Source organism: Ornithorhynchus anatinus, chromosome X1, assembly GCF_004115215.2.
Source record: "Ornithorhynchus anatinus isolate Pmale09 chromosome X1, mOrnAna1.pri.v4, whole genome shotgun sequence".
Lineage (NCBI taxonomy): Eukaryota > Metazoa > Chordata > Mammalia > Monotremata > Ornithorhynchidae > Ornithorhynchus > Ornithorhynchus anatinus.
The window spans coordinates 44,418,650-44,439,516 of record NC_041749.1 but is presented as its reverse complement, the minus strand read 5'-3'; the positions used below and the strand labels follow the sequence as shown (position 1 = coordinate 44,439,516).

Below are 20,867 nucleotides of genomic sequence, written 5' to 3'. Positions count from 1 at the left end.
CTCTCCCTCCACCCCAGCTTGATTCAAGAATGGGCTCATATTAGCCCTGGCAGTCAGGTGATTGTTTAAGCAACAACCCATAAGAAATGCATGTGTTCAGGCTGCTAATGATCAGTTAGGTTGCTCCAACAAGACTTAGAAAGGGTTTATTATCACGGACACCGTATTTAGCAAGTTTGCAGGCTGCCTCTTCCTGTCTCCTCCCCTCCCAGACTTCTCCTCAAGAAGTCCTGCTGTCTATGACCTCTGACCGGGCAAGAGCTATGGAAAAGGGGAGGCTGTGTGGTCTACATTGGACTGGGAATCAGGAGGCCTGGGTTCACTCTGGCACTGACCTGCTGGGTGGATCCACTTCCCGATGCCCAGGTCAATGCCAGCCTGAAACTCTTTCAACCTTTCATGGAAGAACCTGGCTGCCTCTCTCTGCCCAAGGGCTGGGCAGCAGCCTAGGGAAACTGAGTTCAACTGAGCTGAAAGGTGACCTCTCCTAAAGTTACCTCACCTCACAGATGGTCAGCCTGCCAGCCAGCTCTCTTCCTCCACAAAAGGCAGTACCAGGAACCTCTTACCCCTCCCTCACACTCGCCCAGAGATCCAGCTGTCCTTAGCTTCTCTCTCTCTTCCCAACCTGCCATCTTCCCCAGGGATGGGAACTCTGAGTAGATTTGACTGTAAACGGTGGCTGGAAGCCAAGACACTGCATTCTCCTCAGCATTTACTCCCCAGTCCTTCTGAGGGGGATCTGCTCCAGGTCGAACCTGACAGTCCCCCAGGACCACCAGTTATCAGATTAAATCTCAGCCCTAGACCGGGATTACTGACTCTGGAGTCTTGCAAGAATTAGAGGACTGTTACCACATTAGTACAATAGCTGATCCTATCCCGACTGGATTACTGCATCAGCCTTTCTGACCTCCCAACCTCCTGCCTCTCCCCACTTCAGTCCATACTTTGCTTTGCTGCCAGGATTATCTTTCTTCAGAAACGTTCTGGACGTCACCCGCAATCCTCAAAAATCTCCAGTGGTTGCCTATTAACCTCCGTATCAAACAAAAACTTCTCACTGTTGGCTTTGAAGCTCTCCATCTCCTTGCCCCTTCTTACCTCACCTCCCTTCTCTCCTTTTACATCGCAGCCCGCACACTCCACTCCTCTGGTACTAACCTTCTCTCTGTGCCTTGTTCTTGCCTGTTCCGCCGTCGACCCCTGGCCCACATCCTACCTCTGGCCTGGAAAGCCCTCCCTCCTCAAATCCACCAATCACATTTCTCCCCTTCAAAGCCCTACTGAAGGCTCATTTCCTCCAAGAGGCCTTCCCAGACTAAGCCTCCCTTTCCTCAGCTCCCCAACCCCTCCGTGTTGCCCCAACTTGCTCCCTTTACTCTACCCACCTCTTCCCGCCCCACAGAACTTGTGTATATATAAACACACATATATATATAAAATTCTATTTATTTATATTGATGCCTGTTTACTTGTTTTGATGTGTACATATCTACAATTCTATTTATTTATATTGATGCCTGGTTACTTGTTTTGATGTCTGTCTTCCCCCTTCTAGACTGTAAACCCGGTGTGGGCAAGGATTGTCTCTCTTTATTGCTGAATTGTACTTTCCAAGAGCTTAGTACCATGCTCTGCACACAGTAAGTGCTCAATAAATACGACTGAATTAATTGGATGAATGAAAGGATCAGATACGGCTGACCCTCACACTGGACTCTTCTCAGAGAGCTGCCTGTCCGTGACCCTCCCACACCACACTCCCCCCAACGGCAGGCTGTCCTCATAGGCACCCACTCCCAAAGACCCTGCCCCGTCTGATGGTCCCAGGCTGGCTGACCTCCCCAGGTGCCACTGGGCCTCAGGGCACTGGCCAGTCTTGGGGGCAGCATGGAGCCCGTGGGCTGCGTTTGGAGGTCACGTACCTGGATACACGTGCCCGTACACTCTTTGCACAGACTGCAGGACAGGGCCCACCGGCTCGCTGGGATGTGAGAGATCTTGGTGATAGGCTCCATCTTCTCAGGGCACCCGATGCTCACCTGGATATGCACAAAGCAGGGAGATTAGCACCACTCCCCTCCTCTGCCACACCTCTGGAGTGAGAAGAGAGATGGGTCCAGGGCAGAGTGGACCCTGGACACCTCTCTCTGCTCAAGACTTGCCTGCTCTATGACCTCTGCCCACTGAAGTAGGGCTGCAGGGGCAGACTGGTCCAACCACACGGTCTTCCATTTCTTTGGTTGTGCCCATCTGGGCTCCCCAGATGTCCCCCAATGCCTCTGGATCCCATCTTCAAGTCAGACACTCTTCCTGCTGTCTGCAGCCCCACCAGCCGGGATCGAGCCAAGGCCTGGGACCCCGATTCCAGCCTCTTGGAGCAGCTCCACTTGAATTAGCTTCCTGATTGCCCCAACTCCACAAGGGCACATTTCTGGCATTGCATGAATTTCCCCTTTAGCCAAGAAGGGTGGGGAGCCACTGGCCAGGCTGTGAGGATAATGGGCTGTCCCCGAAGTGTGACCTGGCTCTCCACAGCTTTGCAGGAATTCCAGAGATCACCTAAAACCCCCAAACCCAGACTCTTAGTTCTAATGCCTCTATGCCGACACGGTTACCATTGTGTGCTGGGGGGGGGAGGCAGGCACGCCCATTACTCTCAACACTGACCACTTGCAATGGGAAAAGGCTTTGCTCTCGTTTCTCTCACTGTTGATCCCTTGCTCACTCCCTCCCTCCTGCCTGGAATTCCCTCCCGCTTCATATCTGACAGACCAATGTTTTCCCCATCTTCAAAACCGTCTAAAATCACATCTCCATTAGAAAGCCTTCCCTGTCTCACCTCATCTCCCCACCCTATTTTCCCTGCCTTCTGTGCCACCAATGCACTTGGGTACTCATCCATCCCCATTTCCCACAGCTCTTATGTTCATATCTTTTCACTCTCTTGATTTCCCTAACTGTAATTTGTTTTAATGTCTGTCTTCCCCATTCCCTGAAGGTAGTCTTCCTGTCATCCAACTCTACTGCACTCTCCTAGATGTTTAGAATAGTACTTTGCACACAGTAGGGATCAATAAAAAACCATGATTGATTGATTGAGTCAGATAGCCACCCTGGAGGGCAGAGGTCTTGGCATCTTCCAGGGGTGAGAGGTTAATTTGTGTATATGTGGGTGTGTGTGTGTTGTGGAGGGGCGGGGAGGAAAGAGTGCGATGGTCAAACAGGCTAGCCCCTCCCACAGGAATTGGAAAAAGATCCAGAGCAGCCAGATGCAAGACCCTGGGGTTCTCCAGAAGGCCTGAGGATCAGCAGGATGAGCTGTCGGGGAAGGACAGGGAGACGGTCAAGCCACAGAAGAGCCGCTGACAGGAAGAGAGCAGTGGTTTCAGAAAGGAGGCGAGCCCACTGGTTGTGTCAGTTCCATTTCAGTGCCAGATCAGCGAGAGGAGGTTACTGTTGCATCCATTCAGTTTTAGATCCCCTTGGCACAACGCCGGTCGAGCTAGGTAAAAACCGGGTAACTGTTCAGATCCGGAGCAGGCTGCAGTGGGATACCGTGTGATGGTGGCATCAGCAGCACTGGAGTGGGGCCTACCTGACAGGGTGGGCATTCCCTCCAGATCTCAGCAGCCAGCCCTTGGGGTTTAGGATGGGCAAACTGTGCCCCGCAGGCTTCCTGGGTCTTGTGAGACTCCACACTAAGGGTCCCATTGCTCCACCTCCCACCTGCCAAGGCCCTCCCCAACCTATTAGAAAGTTGCCCCTTACTTCAGGTATCCATAAGGCACAGCTCACGTGGATCCACTTGGTCCCGCTCCGGGTGGGTTTCAAGGCTCCTCCTCTCTTTGGGCAGAGCAAACACTTGGGCTGGACACCCAGCGCACATGTCCGGCACAGCCAGCTGCCCGTAGGCACCTTCAGGATCCCGTAACAGGCCTGAGCACACACAATCATGGAGAACAGGGAGAGGCTGGGGTCAGAGGGGAGGCAGGGGTCGGTCATCCCACTCCTCAGGGAGGTGGGCACTGGGGCAGCCCCTTGCCACCAGTGTCCCACAGTGGGTCATTGGCAGCCAACCCCTGGCTGCCTCCAGGACATGTACCAGCTGCTCTCGGATAGGCTGGGGGCTCTTTCTAGCATTCGGGGAGGGTCAGCGTGTGACTCGTTGGCTCCACTCCCATTGGCTGAATGTTCTGGGCCCACCCTTGTCCAAGTCCAACCCAGCGGCCCTCCTCATGACAAAAGGATTCCTGGGGTTGATCTGCAGGCCTGAGACTGGGACCCCAATGCCAGGACATGGCAGGCATGGGGAATCACCCACTGGAGTTCCCTGGGCCAGGGCTGCCTTCTCGCCCACCTGTCCCCATGGGCTGGGAATGGCCAACTGCGGGCTCTTCCCCCCGGCTGGACTTGGGCCACCTCTAGGGGAAGGTGGGAGAAAGTTCGCTCAGGCCCCAGTACTGTCTCAGTTACTATCCTCCCCACTTCATCCCCATCCCTTGATTCCTCTCTTCTCTGCAGAGGCAGTGTGGCCTACAGGAAAGAGCGCAGATCTGGGGATCAGGAGACCCGGGTTCTCAATCCTGACTCTGCCACTGGCCTGCTGTGTGACCTTGGGCAAGTCACCTAACTTTTCTGGGTCTCAGTTTCCTCTTCTATCAAAAAAGGGCTAAGCTACCTGCTCTCTCTACAGCTGAGATTTATGAGCCTCATGTGGAACAGGGCCCGTGGCCTGTCTGGATTATCTTCTCAGTGCCTAGAACAGTGCTGGTCACACGTGAAGCACTTAACGAACGTACTCAGGATTATTATTGAGAAAACCGGGATATGGGCCGGTCAGCTGGGTTGAGTCAATGCCATTTCTTGGATAGGCACAGTGACAGGGGGCTTGGCCCGATGGCCCTCTATGGCCAGAGCTCCTCGATGCTTTGAGAAAGAGGAATCAAGAAGCCCTCCAGTCTCCAACATCTCCCAGTCCCGCCTCCCGCCTCACCTGGTGGACGCAGACATTGCATTTGTCACAGAAGACCATCTCGTTGCCATCCTCCCCCTCAGGCGAGCGGCACACGTCGCAGACAACATCCTCGTCATACTCGATGCCCAGGCCCTCCTCGGTCTCGATGGCCGTGTTCATGTTCTGGTAGCACAGCGTCTCCAGTTCCTCCAGGACCCGCTCCAGCGTGATCTCATCCAGCTCCGGCTTTTCTGAGAGGACGGATGGAGGACCTGAGTGAGTGGGGCTCGGGGGTGGTGTGAATAGCAGGGTGTGGATGTGTGTTTTGGTTTTTTTAATTTAAGTGCTTACTATGTGTCAAGCAGTGTACTGAGCTCAAACAAGGAGCTCATATTCTAAGACAGGGTGGTGAGTGGATATTTAACCCCCATTTCACAGATGAGGAAACCGAAGCCCCAAGCAGAGAACTGACTTGCCCAAGGTGGCACGGCAGACAAGTGGCAGAGCCGGGATTAGAACCCAGGCCCCCCAACCACCCAGGCCCGTGCTCTTTCCATTAGGCAGCACTGCTTCCCCAAGTGGCGAAATGCTGCAGGCTGGGGAAATGCTGGGCCGGCCTGATGACTCTCTACAAGTTTGGGCTTGATGCTCTTTGCAAATTGGTGATGGAGTGAGAGGCCTGTAGACTCTCACTCCCACAAACCCCCTCCCCACTCACTCTGTGGGAGCGAGCACCAACTGGAAGTATGTAGCAGGACAGGTGGGGGTGGAGGACTCCCCTCCCCTAGCATGCCATGGATCAGACGTTTGGGTGGGGTACCAGCACCCTACTCCCCACTCTATCCCCGAAGTGGGGTGCCGATAGCTGGAACCCCCTAATTCCCATATTCCCATTCCTCCCCCACGCCACCGGCCCGGCTTTTCTGTCCACCGGAAGTTTTCCTCTGGGGTCCCAAGTGGTTGATGAAATGACTGCCGTCCAACCGGTCCAGGGCCTCGGGCCTCGTGGCCCTTTATCAAATGACGATGGTGGTGATCAGTACTGTGCCATGCGGAAAGTTCTCCGCGGTTGGAGCTGCTCCTGTCGGGAGCGGCAGCTAAGTTGGCCCCAGCTCCTCATTCAGCACGTGGGACCACATACCCCAAGAGCCCATTAACCTGGGTCAGGAGACTCTGGGCAAGGAGCAGACTCCAGCCTCCTGCCCCAGGGGGTCTGGGTCCAGAGGTCACTGTAGGAGCAGTGGGCCCAGGGCACCAGCCCCACCCCCGGCAGGGATAAGATCTGGGGTGCTGTGGCTGCTGCTGTAGGTGGATCCCGTTTCCGTTTCAGAGACAGGGAAGAGGTAGCCCTCCTGGTCACTTGGAGGAAGGGGGGGGAATTCCATTCAGCTGAACCCATGGAGGTAATTATAATTAGCCCTGACAGTTTAAACGTTGAGGGAGATGGGCTTGCGGAGAAATGTTCTTTGCAATAAGGACTCAGACAACTGCTGGCAACAGAAAGTCAATGCCTTAATTCTTCAGACTTGGAAAATCGACCCTTTTAAGGCTAATTAAATGGAATTGTAAATTGGATGCCAAAGAGTCCAATTGATGGCAACTTCTGCATAGCCCTTTCGGGCCAGTTCCAATGCAGCGAGATGAGGGTGGGTCTTCTTTGATGTGGCTCCCCTGCTCTGGGCCAAATGACTGATTGACCCTCTTAACTCTTCAGACTCTAAGGCTGTGCCCATTCAATGCACACAAAAGGCCCACCTGGAAGCCCAGAAGACACAGAACAAAAGTCAAAGACCCATCTGGTAGGGGGATGCCCTGCCTCCGGATAAGAGCGTGCCAAAGCATACTGGGAACCTCTCTGTTCCCAGTACAAAGAGAGAGCGGGCCTAGCCAGCTTGGGCTCAGGTAACAGCCCTCAAAGTCAAGATGTTCTTCTTCAGGTCTAGCCCGACTCCTTCCTACAGCAGTTTGAACTTGTGTCTGCTCATTCATCTCTCTGTGGAGAGAGAGAAGAACAGGTCAAAGATCACCAAGAGTTAACTTCCCTCCCCCCTTCTCCTTTCCTGACAACTTAATCTCCAATGCCTTTAACCTTTCCTCCGAGCCCTGATTTCTGGCTCCTTAGTCACTCGCACCCCTCAGAAATAGCCCTCAATTGGTTGGGGGCCCAGGATAATGGGGGGTTGTGACAAGACCCCTGGTGCCCACATCCTGTTGTGCCACAGGTTCTCTGCCCACCAGAGGAGGGAGACTCTGGAGCCCACTTAGGGGACTGGGACCCCACAATGTTTTCAGGCCGGGATCTCGCCCTTGCCACTTCAGACACCTTGTCTTCCTCCTGGGCTAGTTTCTCCGCCTCGGGGGCGGGGGTCGTCACAGTCAACTGCATCCGTGCTACCTCCAGCTCTGTTGAGGAAGGAAGAGCTGAACTCGCTCAGGAGAGGGGCAGCAGTGAGAAGCCTCGAGCGACAGAGCTGAGAGAGATGGGATAGGTTGATCAGGGATGGGAGGGACGCCACCCCTACCTTTCCTGGGCCCTTCCCATTGTCACCTCCACCACCGCCACCCCTTCCCCTTTCCTCTATGCCCTGCATCCAGAAGCATATAGAACCAGTTGGGGGAGCATCACCTGGTGGACAGGGAGTCAAGAGAGCCGGGTTCTAGTCCCAGCTCTGCCACTGGCCTGCTGCGTTACCCTGGGAAAATGACATACCCACTCCGGGTCTCAGCTTCCCCATCTGTAAAATGGGGAGGAGATGGCTTGGGAGCCCGGTGTTGGGGAGATCTATAGCCGCTGTCCTCTCAAAAGGGGCCTTCAGCGGAAAGAGCCGCTCCTGGGCCCTGGAGGGTAAGGATGGATCTAATAATCACGTATCTCCCTTGACGCTTAACAGATAGTATGTGTCTGACAAAGGCCATAACTATGTTAAGGAGATCTGGCCCCAGACCCAGGGGAACGGCCAGCCTGCTTAGGAAACAGACCCTATGGGCTCGCATGAGGGTGCCAGATGGATGGCAGAGAGGACTGGTTTGCCAGGTGCCTTTAGGCGCCTTGACTGGAATTTCCCATCATTCCAAGAGCTGCCACACTTTCCTTCTCCTCTTTCCCCTTTAGCCTTGGGGCCGGTGTGGAGGATGTGGTCACAAGCGCAGTCAGCGCCATGCACACGCCTCCCGAGTCCCTGGGGGACCAAGACCCCGCCAGGATCCGGGAGTGGCTCTGTCCACTGCAAGGGCCCGTTCCAAGAGGCTCTCATGGGGAGGCTGGGAGTGGCTAGACAAGAATGGACTTCTACCAGGGCACACAATTCTCCTTCCGGCTCAGCTCCCTGTCCCAGTATGGTTGGTTGAGCCAAGTTCTCCTGGGTCTGCTGATCCCTGGGAGGATGCAGGAACAGCATAGAGAGGGAGATGTGGGGGTTTAACTGTCAGTATCCTGGTTAACTATTGTGTTTGGTTCTTGGGCTCCCATTCCTCCCTCTACACCCTCCTCTCGAAATCCTCCTTGGGGGCCATTACAGCTGTCAAATTCTCAGATATCAAAAAAATAACAATCAAACCAGATAAATACCGTTACGTGAAAGAGGCTACAGCATGTATGAAACGGAGCACGTGGAAGCTGGCCCGGAAACCAGCTGGGAGATGCCCCCTTGAGGGGGCAGCTCTCCACTTAAAGCTGGCACTGGGAGCCAGGCAACCGGGTCCTAGTCCCAGCTCTGACTCCTGTGTGACCTTGTGCAAGCCACTGAACCTCTCTGGGCCTCAATTTCCCCACCGGTAAAATGGGGGTGAGAAAGAAGCCCACTCTTCCTGCCTCTTAGGCCTTGAGTCCTGGGTGGGATAGAGGCCGAATCCAAACTAATTATCACCTTGGATCTACCTTAGTCCTTAGCACAGTGCTTGGCCCACAGTAAGCATTTAATAAATACCATCATTACTATTCATGTTGGTTTTCAGAAAGGAGACAGGATCTTGGGTCAGATGCTTCTCCCAAAACTGCTCCAAAGTCTCCAGTCCCGACGACCTTAGGTCGGAGCTGAGCAACTGGCTGGAGCCGAGCACTGTTCGGGGCCATGAGGCCCTTTCCCAAGACTCACCCTTTTCTCCAGCCTGCCCGGCTGGGCCACAGACAAGCCTGTGCAAATCCCGCCGCTGGCTGGCACCTCTCCCACCTGTGCCAGCTGAGCCCCGAGCAGGGCCAGGGCCTCGTGCGCCCATCCGGGGCTCTGAGTCAGGTAAGGAGAGCAGACCTGACAATACCTGTTTTATGAGTGGGGCCGCCCACGGGCACGGGGACCTGGCCTTGGAGGCGCTGGGAATGCTCAAGTCATTAACCCTTTGAAGTTGAGAGCCATCAGCCCCCTTCATCACCAGCCAAATCCACCCAGACTCCAATGGAGAACAAGACCCAGCCTGGCTCAAGGGGGAGCTCTGATAGAGACCACCTCGACCCCAACCACTAGACCACTTTAGAGAGGGGCTGGCCCAGCCCTCAGGGTGGTGGAAGCCCACTCCAAACATGGTTGGGGGTGGCTTCTATCTGATGCTGGTATTTTCTACTGCTTACAAAACCTTTCTATTTGGTCAGCCTTGAACTGTGGGCAGTTCCCTTTGGGCAGGGAACAGGACCTGGTATTTGTCAAGCACATATGTGTCAAACACTCTTCTAAACACTGGGGTAGACACAAAGAAATCAGGTTGGATGCAGTCCCTGTCCCACACAAGGCTCACTAAATCCCCATTTTACAGATGAGTCAACTGAGGTACAGAGAAGTTAAGGGACCTGCCCATTGTCACAGAGCAGACAAATGGCAGAGTTGGGCATAGAACCCAGGTCCTCTGTCTCCCAGCCCTGGGCTCTTTCCACTAGGTCATGTTGCTCTGTTGTACTTTCTTGAGGGTTGAGCGCAGTGTGTCATATTTGGTAGAGGTCCCTCACTAGACTGGAAGCTCCTTGAGGGCAGGGATTCTTTCTACCACCTCTATTGTACTGTCCTCTCCCAGGTACATAATATAGTGTTCTGCACACAGTAAGCACTAAATAAATGCCACTGATTGGCTGACTGACAGACCAGTTCCACTTTCCTCTGCAACTTAGCCTCTGGTCCTGATATCCTGCCTCCCAGGAGCAGACTAGAAGGATATTTAGTCTTCCTGGGAATTCAATCTGGATTACTTCCGAAACTTCAATCCTAACTGAGTCCCAGCCTGCGGGGATGCTGCTAACAGAATCCCCGTGGGCGGGGGTCGGGGTCTTGAGGTTGGGAGGAGTTGGGAAGACTTTGGCAAAACGACGCTTATGATCTCATCTCGTAACACTGCGTGGCCAGAGTTAACACATGCAACCTCACATGTGTCTCAGTGACCGCTATCTGTGAGGGCCGCCAGTAGTCAGCCTATTCTTGGGTGCATTTCCATGAGAAGACCGAGGCCAATTAGGGAGAGAAGGCAGGGAGAGGTAGAAAGATTCCTCAGAGGAGGATGCCATGAATTGAGGCCATCTGATTGGGAGGGAGGGAGAGACAAACACAGACACACAGACATACACAAGGCTCAAAGCCCGTTACACAGTGGAGCTCAAACAAGAACGTGTCGGCTATTTCCGGCAGTGGTCCCGAGCTGCTCTGGGACCTTGGGCCGACGGCCAGAGTCAGGCTGAGAGAGCCAGCAGGCAGCACTCACACTGTAGCAGGGGAGGTTTGAAGACCACTTCACAGTTCTGTTTCCAACTGGGGCACCGACGACTAGCGTGTGTGTGTGTGTGTGTGTGTGTGTGTGTGTGTGTGTGTGTGTGTGCAGAGGCCGCTGGCCGCTGCTGAGAGCCCTTTTGGAGCAGAGACATCGGCACCGCCCTTGCCAGAATCCTGCATTTGCTTTGAATTTAAGTCTCAGAACAGAGATCCCCGTCCCTGGTGCGAAATCTCGGAAAAACTCAATCAAAGACAGAAGCGCCCTCTCTGGCCCCAAGGAGAAGAGGGGGCTCCCGGCTCTATTTCTACATTTAGTTCTTACACTCGTGAGGAAATCAGCTTCCATTTCTGCTCAAATCATTTTCGACTCTCATTCGTTCATTCAGCGGGCACAGTAAATAGCCTATTCACCTGAGTCAGCCAGTCAAATCTTTGCTCCTGGCATGCTGACTCTCCACAATACCACCCCACCCCCACCCTCATGGCTGGCAGAGTGAGGGACGGAGAAAGGTCATCTTTCTGTTGGTGACCTGTGGCCTCCACAAGGACTTCGTTTGATATTTCCTCTGAGAAGCTATGCTGTTTTGGGAAGTGGCTTGCTAGCCTATCAAGCTCCCGGACAGCTGGAGAAAGTTGCCGTAATCATCATCATCACGAATGGTATTCATTGAGCACTTACGTGCACAACACTGTACTAAACACTTACAAGAGTACAATACAACAGTTGATAGACATGTCCCTGCCCACAATGAGCTTACAGTCTAGAGGGGAAGACAAACATTAATATAATAATAATAATAATAATGGTATTTGTTAAGCACTTACTATGTGCCAAGCACTGCTCTAAGTGCTGGGATAGATAGTACGTTATCAGGTTGTCCTATGTGGAGCTCACATTCTTATTCCCCATTATACAGATGAGATAACTGAGGCACAGAAAAGTGAAGTGACTTGCCCAGAGTCACACAGCTGAAAATTGGTGGAGCGGGGAATAGAACCCATGAACTCTGACTCCCAAGCCCATGCTCTTTCCACTAAGAGCTTCTCTAATATAAATTCCTACTTGGACTGGTAGCCCTAGGTGGGACAGGAACTGTATTTGATCTGATTATCTTGTATCTGACTCAGTGCTTAGCACAAGGATTAGCATATACTAAGCACTTAACAAATGTAAGCTCACAGTGAGCAGGGAACATGCCTACCAACTCTGTAGAGTTATACGCTCGCCAGGCATACGGGCGGTGAGATCACCTGGCTCACTGCTCATCCTGGATGTGTTTCCTTGGCTCTGGTCAATGGAGGGAAGGGAGGAGGAGAGGAAGGGAGGCAAACATGGACAGGGCCAACATCCCCGTGGACAGTGCCTGAGTTCCCAGTGTGATGTGATGTGTGTTTGCACATGCATGTAGATAACACCCAGATGTGTGGCTTATCTGGATCTTGAATTTGTTTTCCAAATTTGCAAATTGCTTTCACATCCCTCACCACCCCAAGCACTTAGTACAGAGCTCTGCACACAGTAAATGCTCAATGAATACCATTAATCTTTTTTAAAAAATGGTATTCAAGTGTTTACTATGTGCCAGACCCTGTACTAAGTGCTGGGGTAGATATGAGATTGTACACGTGGCTTAGTGCAAAGAGCATGGGCTTGGGAGTCAGAGGTCGTGGGTTCTAATCCCGGCTCCGCCGCTTGTCTGCTGTGTGACCCTGGGCAAGTCACTTCACTTCTCTAAGCCTCAGCTACCTCATCTGTAAAAATGGGGGTTAAAAAATGTGAGCCCCACGTGGGACAATCTGATTACCCTGAATCTACCCCAGTGCTTAGAACAGTGCTCAGCACATGGTAAGCATTTAACAAATACCATAATTATTATTATTACACAGTCATGTCCCATGTGAGGCTCACAGTCTTAATCCCCCTTTTACAGATGAAGCAACTGAGGCACAGACAAGTGGAATTGCTGGGATTAGAATCCAGGTCCTCCCAGGAGAGAGAGGGACTGTATTGCACTGGATGATCAGGCATCTTCCCTAGCCCTGAGCACTGTCCTTGACACAGAGTCAGAGTCAATAAATACCATAATCACGCTTACCCCTCAGCGGACACCTCTAATGGGCACCCAGGGTCACCCACCCACTGCAAATTTTCAGACCCACCTGGGCTCCATGCCGCCAGACAGTGGGGGCCCGATGCTGGGGTAGAAGATGGTGGTCCAGGAGGTGGTCCAGGCTAATCTCTTCTCCTACCAGGATGTTGTTGTGTGCATGGGCTAGCATGCCCTGCGGACATACTCAGATGGCAGCACAAGTGCCTTGGATTCTCCAGTGGTGGAATTTCTCAACTATCCAAGGCCCGGAATTTTAGGCCGGCCTCTGGCTCCATTCCCTAATTTTTCCTATGCCGCCCCAGAGATGAGTTCCGTGTCCCATTCAGATGACTGGGCAGGGCTCTGGGGTGGGGGGGGAAGGGTGAGGCACCCCCAGAGCCAGCAGGGGTGCGCGTCTCTACGCAGGAGTTCCTGCCAGCCTCCATCCCTGCAAACCCAGCCAGAAGAGGGGACGAACCCCACCAGCACTTGCTCTGGGAGCATTCCTACATCTCTCTCTGGAGGTCTGATGCCACAGCTGTAGAGACCCAGGCCCTACAAGTATCAGACTCATCCCCTGGAAGTTTGGGGACTGTGGGGAGGGAGACAGGGGTTCAGAGATCAGGGGCTGGGCTCTCTCACTTCTCTCTCCTTATCACGGGGCACTGAGTCCAGCAAAAGCAGCAAGACAGGACCCTCTGCCTTGTCAGTCATCTGGCTTCCCCGCCTCCCCTGGTCACTGCCCCAAGTAGAGCCTAAACCGGATTCAGTCCTGGGGTCCCAGTGACCAGATGTCTGGCTCACCCACAGCTCGAGCTGGATCTTCCCTTGGGTCTGGGACCTGGGAATGCCAAGAACTCCTTGCTCCCCCTGCTCAGGAGCCCAAGGGAGTCCCACATCCGCATCCCTCCTCCCCCAACCCGCAAAGCCTCGTGGACTACCCCCCATGCTCCACCTACCCATCTCCTTGAGCTCCAGATTGACCAGCTCCAGCCAGTAGGCATCGATCTCATCCAGGTCGTAGCGACTGACCTCCTGGCAGTACGTCTGGGTGACCTCCGAGAGGTCCGCCCCGGAGAGGCTGTGAGGGGAAGCCTGGGCTGGGGAAGGCTCCAGCAGGGGCACGATCCTAGCAGAGAGAAAGAGAGAAACAGAGTTTGCTGAGTGATGGAAAGGGAAGTGGGGGGAGATGCCCTCGTCGGGCACACAGGCGGTGGAGTCAACCGGCTCACTGCTCATCCTGGATGTGTTTCTGGTCAATGGAGGGTAGGGAGGAGAGGAAGCAGAAAGGGAACAATGGGCAGGGCCGACGTAGCCGTGGATAGCGTCTGAGGTACCAGTGTGGTGCGTACGTTCGCGGGCACAGCCATGTCTGCGTATGTGTCTGCGTGTAGGTGATAGCCAGATGTGCAACTTATCTGGTTCTATCTTGAATTTGTTTTCCAAGGTGCCTTCACAGTCATTCATTCAATTGTATTTATTGAGCACTTTCTGTGTGCAGAGCACTGTACAAAGGGCTTGTAAAGTACAGTTCGGCAACAAATATATATAATCCCTACCCAACAACGGGCTCCCTCACCGCACCTTGTCTCACAAGTCTTCTAGACCGTGAGCCCACTATTGCCGAACTGTACTTTACAAGTGCTCAGTACAGTGCTCTGCACACAGTAAGTGCTCAATAAATATGATTGAATAAACAAACGCATTTCTATGTGGCAGGGAAAGGCAGGTATTATTCCCATTATAAGGAAGAGGAAACAGAGAGGTTAAGTATCTGCACCAAAGTCACTCTGTGGGGCAGGGGCAGAGCTGAGACTAGAACCCGGGCCTCCTGGCTCCCAGCCCTGCACGCTTTCCTCTTGGCCACCCTGCCCCTTGCTCTCCCCAAGCCCCCATCACTGCAGCCCGCTTCAGGGGCAGAGCCGAGGTGAACAGTGAACTGACCCTGGGGTGGGCAGCTTGGGGAAAGTCCCCACTTCGCCACATACCCACCCTCCCAGGAGCACAAAGCACCCCTAAAAGTTAAAGACCCTTCTCCTCTCACCTCACATAGGAGCCACAGAGGAGTGACCTTGCTTGGAGGCAGGGGTACAGATTGGACGATCTCTCCAGCCCTCTCTTTTCAACTCACGAGTTGACGCCTCCATTTCTGGGTCCAATAACCATATATTTTTTTGGAGGGTGGGGGAAAGGGTGTGTGTGTCTAAGAGAATGGTTTCTCTAGCAACAAAACCCCCAGCTGCAAAATCTAATGGTCCTGGGGCTGCTGCAGGAGATGCTATTCTGGGTTCAGGTGAGAGGGGGGGTCAAGCTATGACAAAGCGATTACAGTCATTACTTGGAGGGCTATCAGAGCAGACGAGGAGCAATAAAACTCCGGCTATTCTTAGAAATGGAAGTGAGCAGCTCAAGGATCCCATCGTTAAGGAGAGTCATGGTGCCGAGAGTCATGCTGCCGGGCTGCCGGCTGCCTTCTGCCTTGTTCAGAAACGCTGCCCTTCCACCCGCCTGCCGGCCAACCTGGCTGCTGCTAACCTAGTCCTGGGCCCCGAGCCTGCCTTGAGGGGACGGACGAAGGAGGGGAGCTGAGAGAGCGAAACCAATCTGTGCCTAAAAGGAGCAGTGTAACCCCTGACCCGACAGCTCTTATATCCTCCCAACTACCACCTCAGCACTTACATACTCTCAGCCGCCAACACGGCTTTTGAACATTTAGACCCTGTATTGAATTGTGGCATCTGTGCTTTATTCACTGGGGCATGTACAGCACACGCACTGTACTAAGCCCTGGGCTACATAACGGATAATCAGATCGGACTCAGTCCTGATCCTATGCGGAGCTCCAAGAGGGAGGGAGAGCAGGGATCTCACCCCTACTTTACAGATGAGGAAACTGAGGCACAGAGTTGAAGTGACCTCCCCGAGGTCACTCAGAGCTGGGACTTAAATTATAATAATAATACTTGTAGTATCTGTTAAGTGCTTACTTTGTGCCAAGCACTGGAGTAGAGAAGCAGCATGGCTTAGTGGAAAGAACACGGGCTTGGGAGTCAGCGGTCGTAGGTTCTAATCCCAACTCCATCACTTTTCTGCTGTGTGGCCTTGGGCAAACCACTTAACTTCTCGGTGCCTCAGTTACCTCATCTGTAAAATGGGGATTAAGACTGTGAGCCCCACGTGGGACAACCTGATTACCTTGTATCTATCCCAGTGCTTAGAACAGTGCTTGGGCAGTTAGCAAATACCATCATTTATTTTTATTTATTTATACAATCCAATCCAATCAGAACGGACCCAGTTCCTGTCCCACACAGGGCTCAGAGTCCAAGGGAAAAGAAGAACAAGTATTTAATTCCTACTGAAACTGAGGCACAGAGTGAGTGATTTGGCCAAGGTTGCTGAGCAGGCAGGGGGTGGAGTGGGGATTATAACCCAGGTCTTCTGACTCCCAGCCCTCTGCTCTTTTGGCTGGGCCACGCTGCCAGTCCTCAAGAGCCAGGCACCACAGTGGGAGTGGAGCAGGTAGGCTAGCAGAACATGGAAGCCTTCACCTTCCTCAAACTGCTCCCTGTTCCTTTCTCAGCCTCCCGGGGCCAGAGGCAACCCTCTGCCAACCTCAAGTCGGAGTGGCATGTGGCCGGGGGCTGGCCGTCAGGAATCCTGGACCTTGCTGTTGCCTTGTTGTTTCTGGGCAACGTCTCTGCCCATTGACATTTCTGTCTGGATGAGATATTTCAAGGAGAAAAACTGCCGGCACTTGGGTCCCTCCCAGCGACTGGCTGTGGGGGGCCCTGGCTGCTAGCCTCCGTCTGTCAGCCCGCCGCCTTCTCTCACACCGTGCATGGGGCTCAGCCTGGGCCGGGCCTGGCATCTGGTTGCAGCGCCATGGTCTGGCATGGGTCAGGGGTCACACATGAAGCCGCCCATCTTTCCTCTCCTCAGTACCAAAGCTGGCAGTCAGCCAACGCCAGGTCCCGGCTGGGCCCTCTCAGATCTGACTGCTACACTTTCCAGGCACATTCAGTGCTCAGAGTCCACCGGACACAGAGCAGAGGTCCAGTAACACAGACATGCAGCAGCTGGCCAGGTGCAGTGTTGCACTGTCGGATGCCACACTGGACCACTGGAATCCCTATGTGGGATCAGTCTTCCCTGGAACAACATCACACCTGCCTGCAGCCTTTTGGGCACCACAGTAGAGATTGTGGGAGGGCATCTTTCACCTCTGGAATCCACCCCGGGTCTGATGCCACCCTCCAGGGCTCAGGGACAGACTCCACCCCCAGGTAGCATACATCACCTCTTGGTTGTCGATGGCACCTGTGAGAGCTGCCCCTGCTGACTCTGGGGAACACAGTTAGAACAACGTTGTGTGTGTTGTATGGTGTGACTGCTGGGGGAGAGGTCACACCATACCACCACACTTGCTGGAATTAGCACATGCTGCGATGTCATAGTCTATAGGCCCAGAGATTTTCAGGAGGAGGCTTGGGGTCGGGTGGGTGGGTGGACAATTTCATCCCAGAATCCCACTGTGGCCTGAGGGTCATGTGGTCCTCTAAGGGAAATCAACCCTCAAAGGTCAGTGGCGATAAAGTATTTGTTCTCCTCCAGTCTTGGAGAACTCATTCACTCCCATGGCTTCAAACAATCACTTCTATGAGGATGACTCCCAAATCTACATCTCCAGCCCCGATCTCTCTCCTTCTCTAGAGTCTCACATTTCCTCCTGCCTTCAGGACATGTCTACTTTGATGCCACACTGACTCCTCAAACTTAATATGTCCAAAACAGAACTAGTCATATTCCCACCCAAACCCTATCCTCCCCCAACTTTTCCATCACTGTAGACAGCACCACCTTCCCCCGTCTTACAAGCCTGTACCTTGGCCTTATCCTTGACTCATCTCTCTCAGTCAACCCACACATTCAATCTGTCACCAAATCCTTTCGGTTCAACTTTCATAATATCATTAAAATCTGCCCTTTCCTCTCTATCCAAACCGCTACCATGTTAAACCAAGCACTTCTCCTATCCCACTTTGACTACTGCATCAGCCTCCTTGCCGAACTCCCTGCTTCCTGTCTCTTTCCACTCCAGTCCATACTTCTGTCTGCTGCCCAGATCATTTTTCTACAAAACCATTCAGTCCATGTTTTCCGACTTCCTCAGGAACCTCCAACGTTTGCTCATCCATTTCCACATCAAACAGAAACTCCTTACTATAGGCTTTAAAGCTCTCAATTACCTTAGCTCATTGGGGGCAGGGAATACGTCTGTTGTACTGCACTCTGCTAAACACTTATTACAGTGTTCTGGACACAGTAAGTGCTCAATACATAGGAATGATTGCTCCCTCCCATGTTACCTCCCTGATTTCATACTCAGCCCCCACACTTCACTTCTCTAATGCCAACCTACTCCCTGTCCCTTGATATCATCTATCTCAGCATTGACTCCTTGCCTGGAACTCGTTTCTCTTCATAACCAACAGAAGGTCACTCTCTTCACCTTCAAAGCTTTATTAAACACACCGTCTCCTCCGATAGGCCTTCCCTGACTAAGTCCTCATTTCCTCTTCTCCCACTCCTTTCTGTTTTGCCTTTGCACTGTGATTTGCCCCTTTTACCTACCCCTCCCCCTCAGCCCCACAGCACTTACGTACATATCCATAATTTAAATGTTTATTTCTACTAATGTCTTTCTCCCCCTCCAGACTGTAAACTCATTGTGGGCAGGGAACGTATGTACCACCTCTGTTATACTGTACTCTCCCAAGCACATATTAGAGTGTTTTGCACACAGTATGTGCTGAATAAATACGATTTATTGATTGATCTAGTGGAAAGGGGAAAAAATTATGTTATAGTAAATATATATACAGTGTTGGGTGTAAGGGCTAGGATTGCCAGATGATAGGACAGGGGCAGGGACAGCCTGGCCCTTCTTTCTAGATAAGGCCCCTTATTCTCAGCCCACAACCACAGAGTCACATTTCCAGCTGAACCAAAGGGTGTTGCTAAACCTACATGCTCTGAGCTCTGGCAGTTTTCTGGACTGCCAGAAAACACCTAATGGAGTTCATCTTTCAGGTCCTGCTCTTCAGACAACAGTCTCACTTTGAAGTCATCTCTTTTCATCAGTTCTCTCCTCTTATCCACTCTCTTTCCCCACTACATCCCAGCTCACACTCTTTGTTCTTCTCAAGCTTACCTTCTCATGGTATCTCATCCTCCACTCATCTGCCTTTGATCACTTGCTCACACCCTTCCTCCTGCCTGGAGGAAATCTAACAGGCTGCAGATCTCCTCATCTTCAAAGCCCAACTTCTCCAGGAAGCTTTCCCTGATTAATTTTTCTTCTCGGGTCACATACTCCCAACTGCCACTTTGTCATCTCAGCCACCCAGTAGCACTTTGGTACATTCATTAATCACTCAATTAATGGTATTTATTGTACACAGAGTATTGTACTAAATGCTTGGAAGCATACGATACAATAGTTAGTATATGTTCTATTCACATACGCACTTGTCCATCTTTCTATCCTATTCTTCTTCCTGTACATTCGATTACTCTGCGTCTGTGTCTTGTATTAGTTAGGAAACTCCCTGAGGGCAGAGAGCATGTCTTTCATCTCCATTGCAATACCACAGTGGTGTCAATCCCACCATCAATGCTGATGAGTGACCACTGATGACCAATTGGGTGGCAACCCTGGAGAAGGGGACCAGACTCTTTAACTGCCCCTCAACAGTTTCGGACATCACTCCAAGCGACCAGGGACAGCTTCCTCCAAAGAACCACCCCACATTTCCGCTAACGACGTCAGAGGCTCCGAAGACTAAAATTAGATCTAAAAGCCGCTGGTCCAGATGGCATTCTTGCGGCAGTGTACGAGAATGGTGCGTACAAACTCATCAGAAAGCACTGTCTGAGGAAAGGGAATGCTACATTTTCATTCATGCATCGTGGGATATCGCTCCTGGCCTTTGCTGGGAAGCTTCTAACCAGAGGAATGGTGAGCCATCTAACCTACCGGCAGCTGGTAAAAATAATTCCAGAAAGCCAGAGCGGCTTTCGATCCAGGCCTGAAACTACTGGCAAGACCTACGTCTTGACAAAATAGGGAGAAATGCAGGGGGGTGGGGTTTGACAAAGCCTTTGAACTCGACATCTCGGAATGACCCGGGCTGGGCTTCGCAAATCTGGCTGTCTGGTTTAAAAGTCTGTTAACATCACAGAGTAGCTCTAATATAGAATGCTAGTCAGAGTTTTGGAATACTGTTGTTTCCCAACACCTTTCACTGTCCCAAATGGGGATCAAGCAGGTGTGCCTTCTTGCACCGATGCTTTTCACTGGGCTAGCCGCCGCGCTGACTGACGAGGTCAGGGGTATGAAATGTGGGCTCCGCATGAAGGACTGCCTGGGAGCTGGATGCTGAAATTTGCAGCAATTCCATGCCAAGGCAAAGGTGTCAAAGATTCTCAATCCTTAGCTGCAATTGCTGGGGGATTGGGGACTAGAGGCTAACTCTCTTCAAGACACACAACTGCTTGCTCAAGATTTTGCACATGCTGTTAATTGCATCAGGCTGAAAAAGACCCAAATCATGCAACCTCGACATCATAGGTCCTGCCCCAATGGGGATAGTCGCTGGTGTGCACCTTAAAGTCATCACAGGAGTCTGAGATTGATGATAAAGTCTCAAGCCGCCTCAGCGGGCCAGCCTGCCATTTGAAAAGTTGGAATGTCAGCTCTGGAAAGAAAAGGCCTAGAGAAACAGTCTGGCCTAGTGGAATGAGCATAGTCCTAGGAGTTAAAGGGCCTGGGATCTAATCCTGGCTCCACCACTTGTCTGCTGTGTGACCCATCTCTGTGCCTCACCTGCCTCATCTGTAAAATGGGGGTTCAATCTTATTCCCCCTTACTTAGACTGTGAACTTCACGAGGGACAGGGACTGTGTCCAACCTGATTATCTTGTAACTACACCATGCTTCATACAGCGCCTGGCACAGAGTGAGGGCTTAACAAGCACCACAATTATTATTATTAAAGGGGAGTCAGCTTAAAGATTGGGCTGTGATCATCACAACACCACTGCACAGACACGAGAGGTGTGGACGAC

At 52.4% G+C, this 20,867-nt stretch overlaps 1 protein-coding gene across 4 annotated transcripts in view; it reads right to left on the bottom strand.

Annotated features, from left to right (window-relative positions):
- JADE2 (jade family PHD finger 2) overlaps positions 1 to 20,867 on the bottom strand; it is a 127,850-nt gene that overhangs the window by 28,293 nt on the left and 78,690 nt on the right. For all 4 annotated transcript variants that reach the window (XM_029050420.2, XM_029050418.1, XM_029050419.1 and 1 more), the window contains exons 5-8: positions 13,697 to 13,866; positions 5,000 to 5,211; positions 3,775 to 3,942; positions 1,929 to 2,045 (exon numbers count right to left, since the gene is read on the bottom strand). In XM_029050420.2, the coding sequence (XP_028906253.1) occupies positions 1,929 to 2,045; positions 3,775 to 3,942; positions 5,000 to 5,211; positions 13,697 to 13,866 (667 nt within the window). The remainder of the gene's footprint in view (positions 1 to 1,928; positions 2,046 to 3,774; positions 3,943 to 4,999; positions 5,212 to 13,696; positions 13,867 to 20,867) is intronic.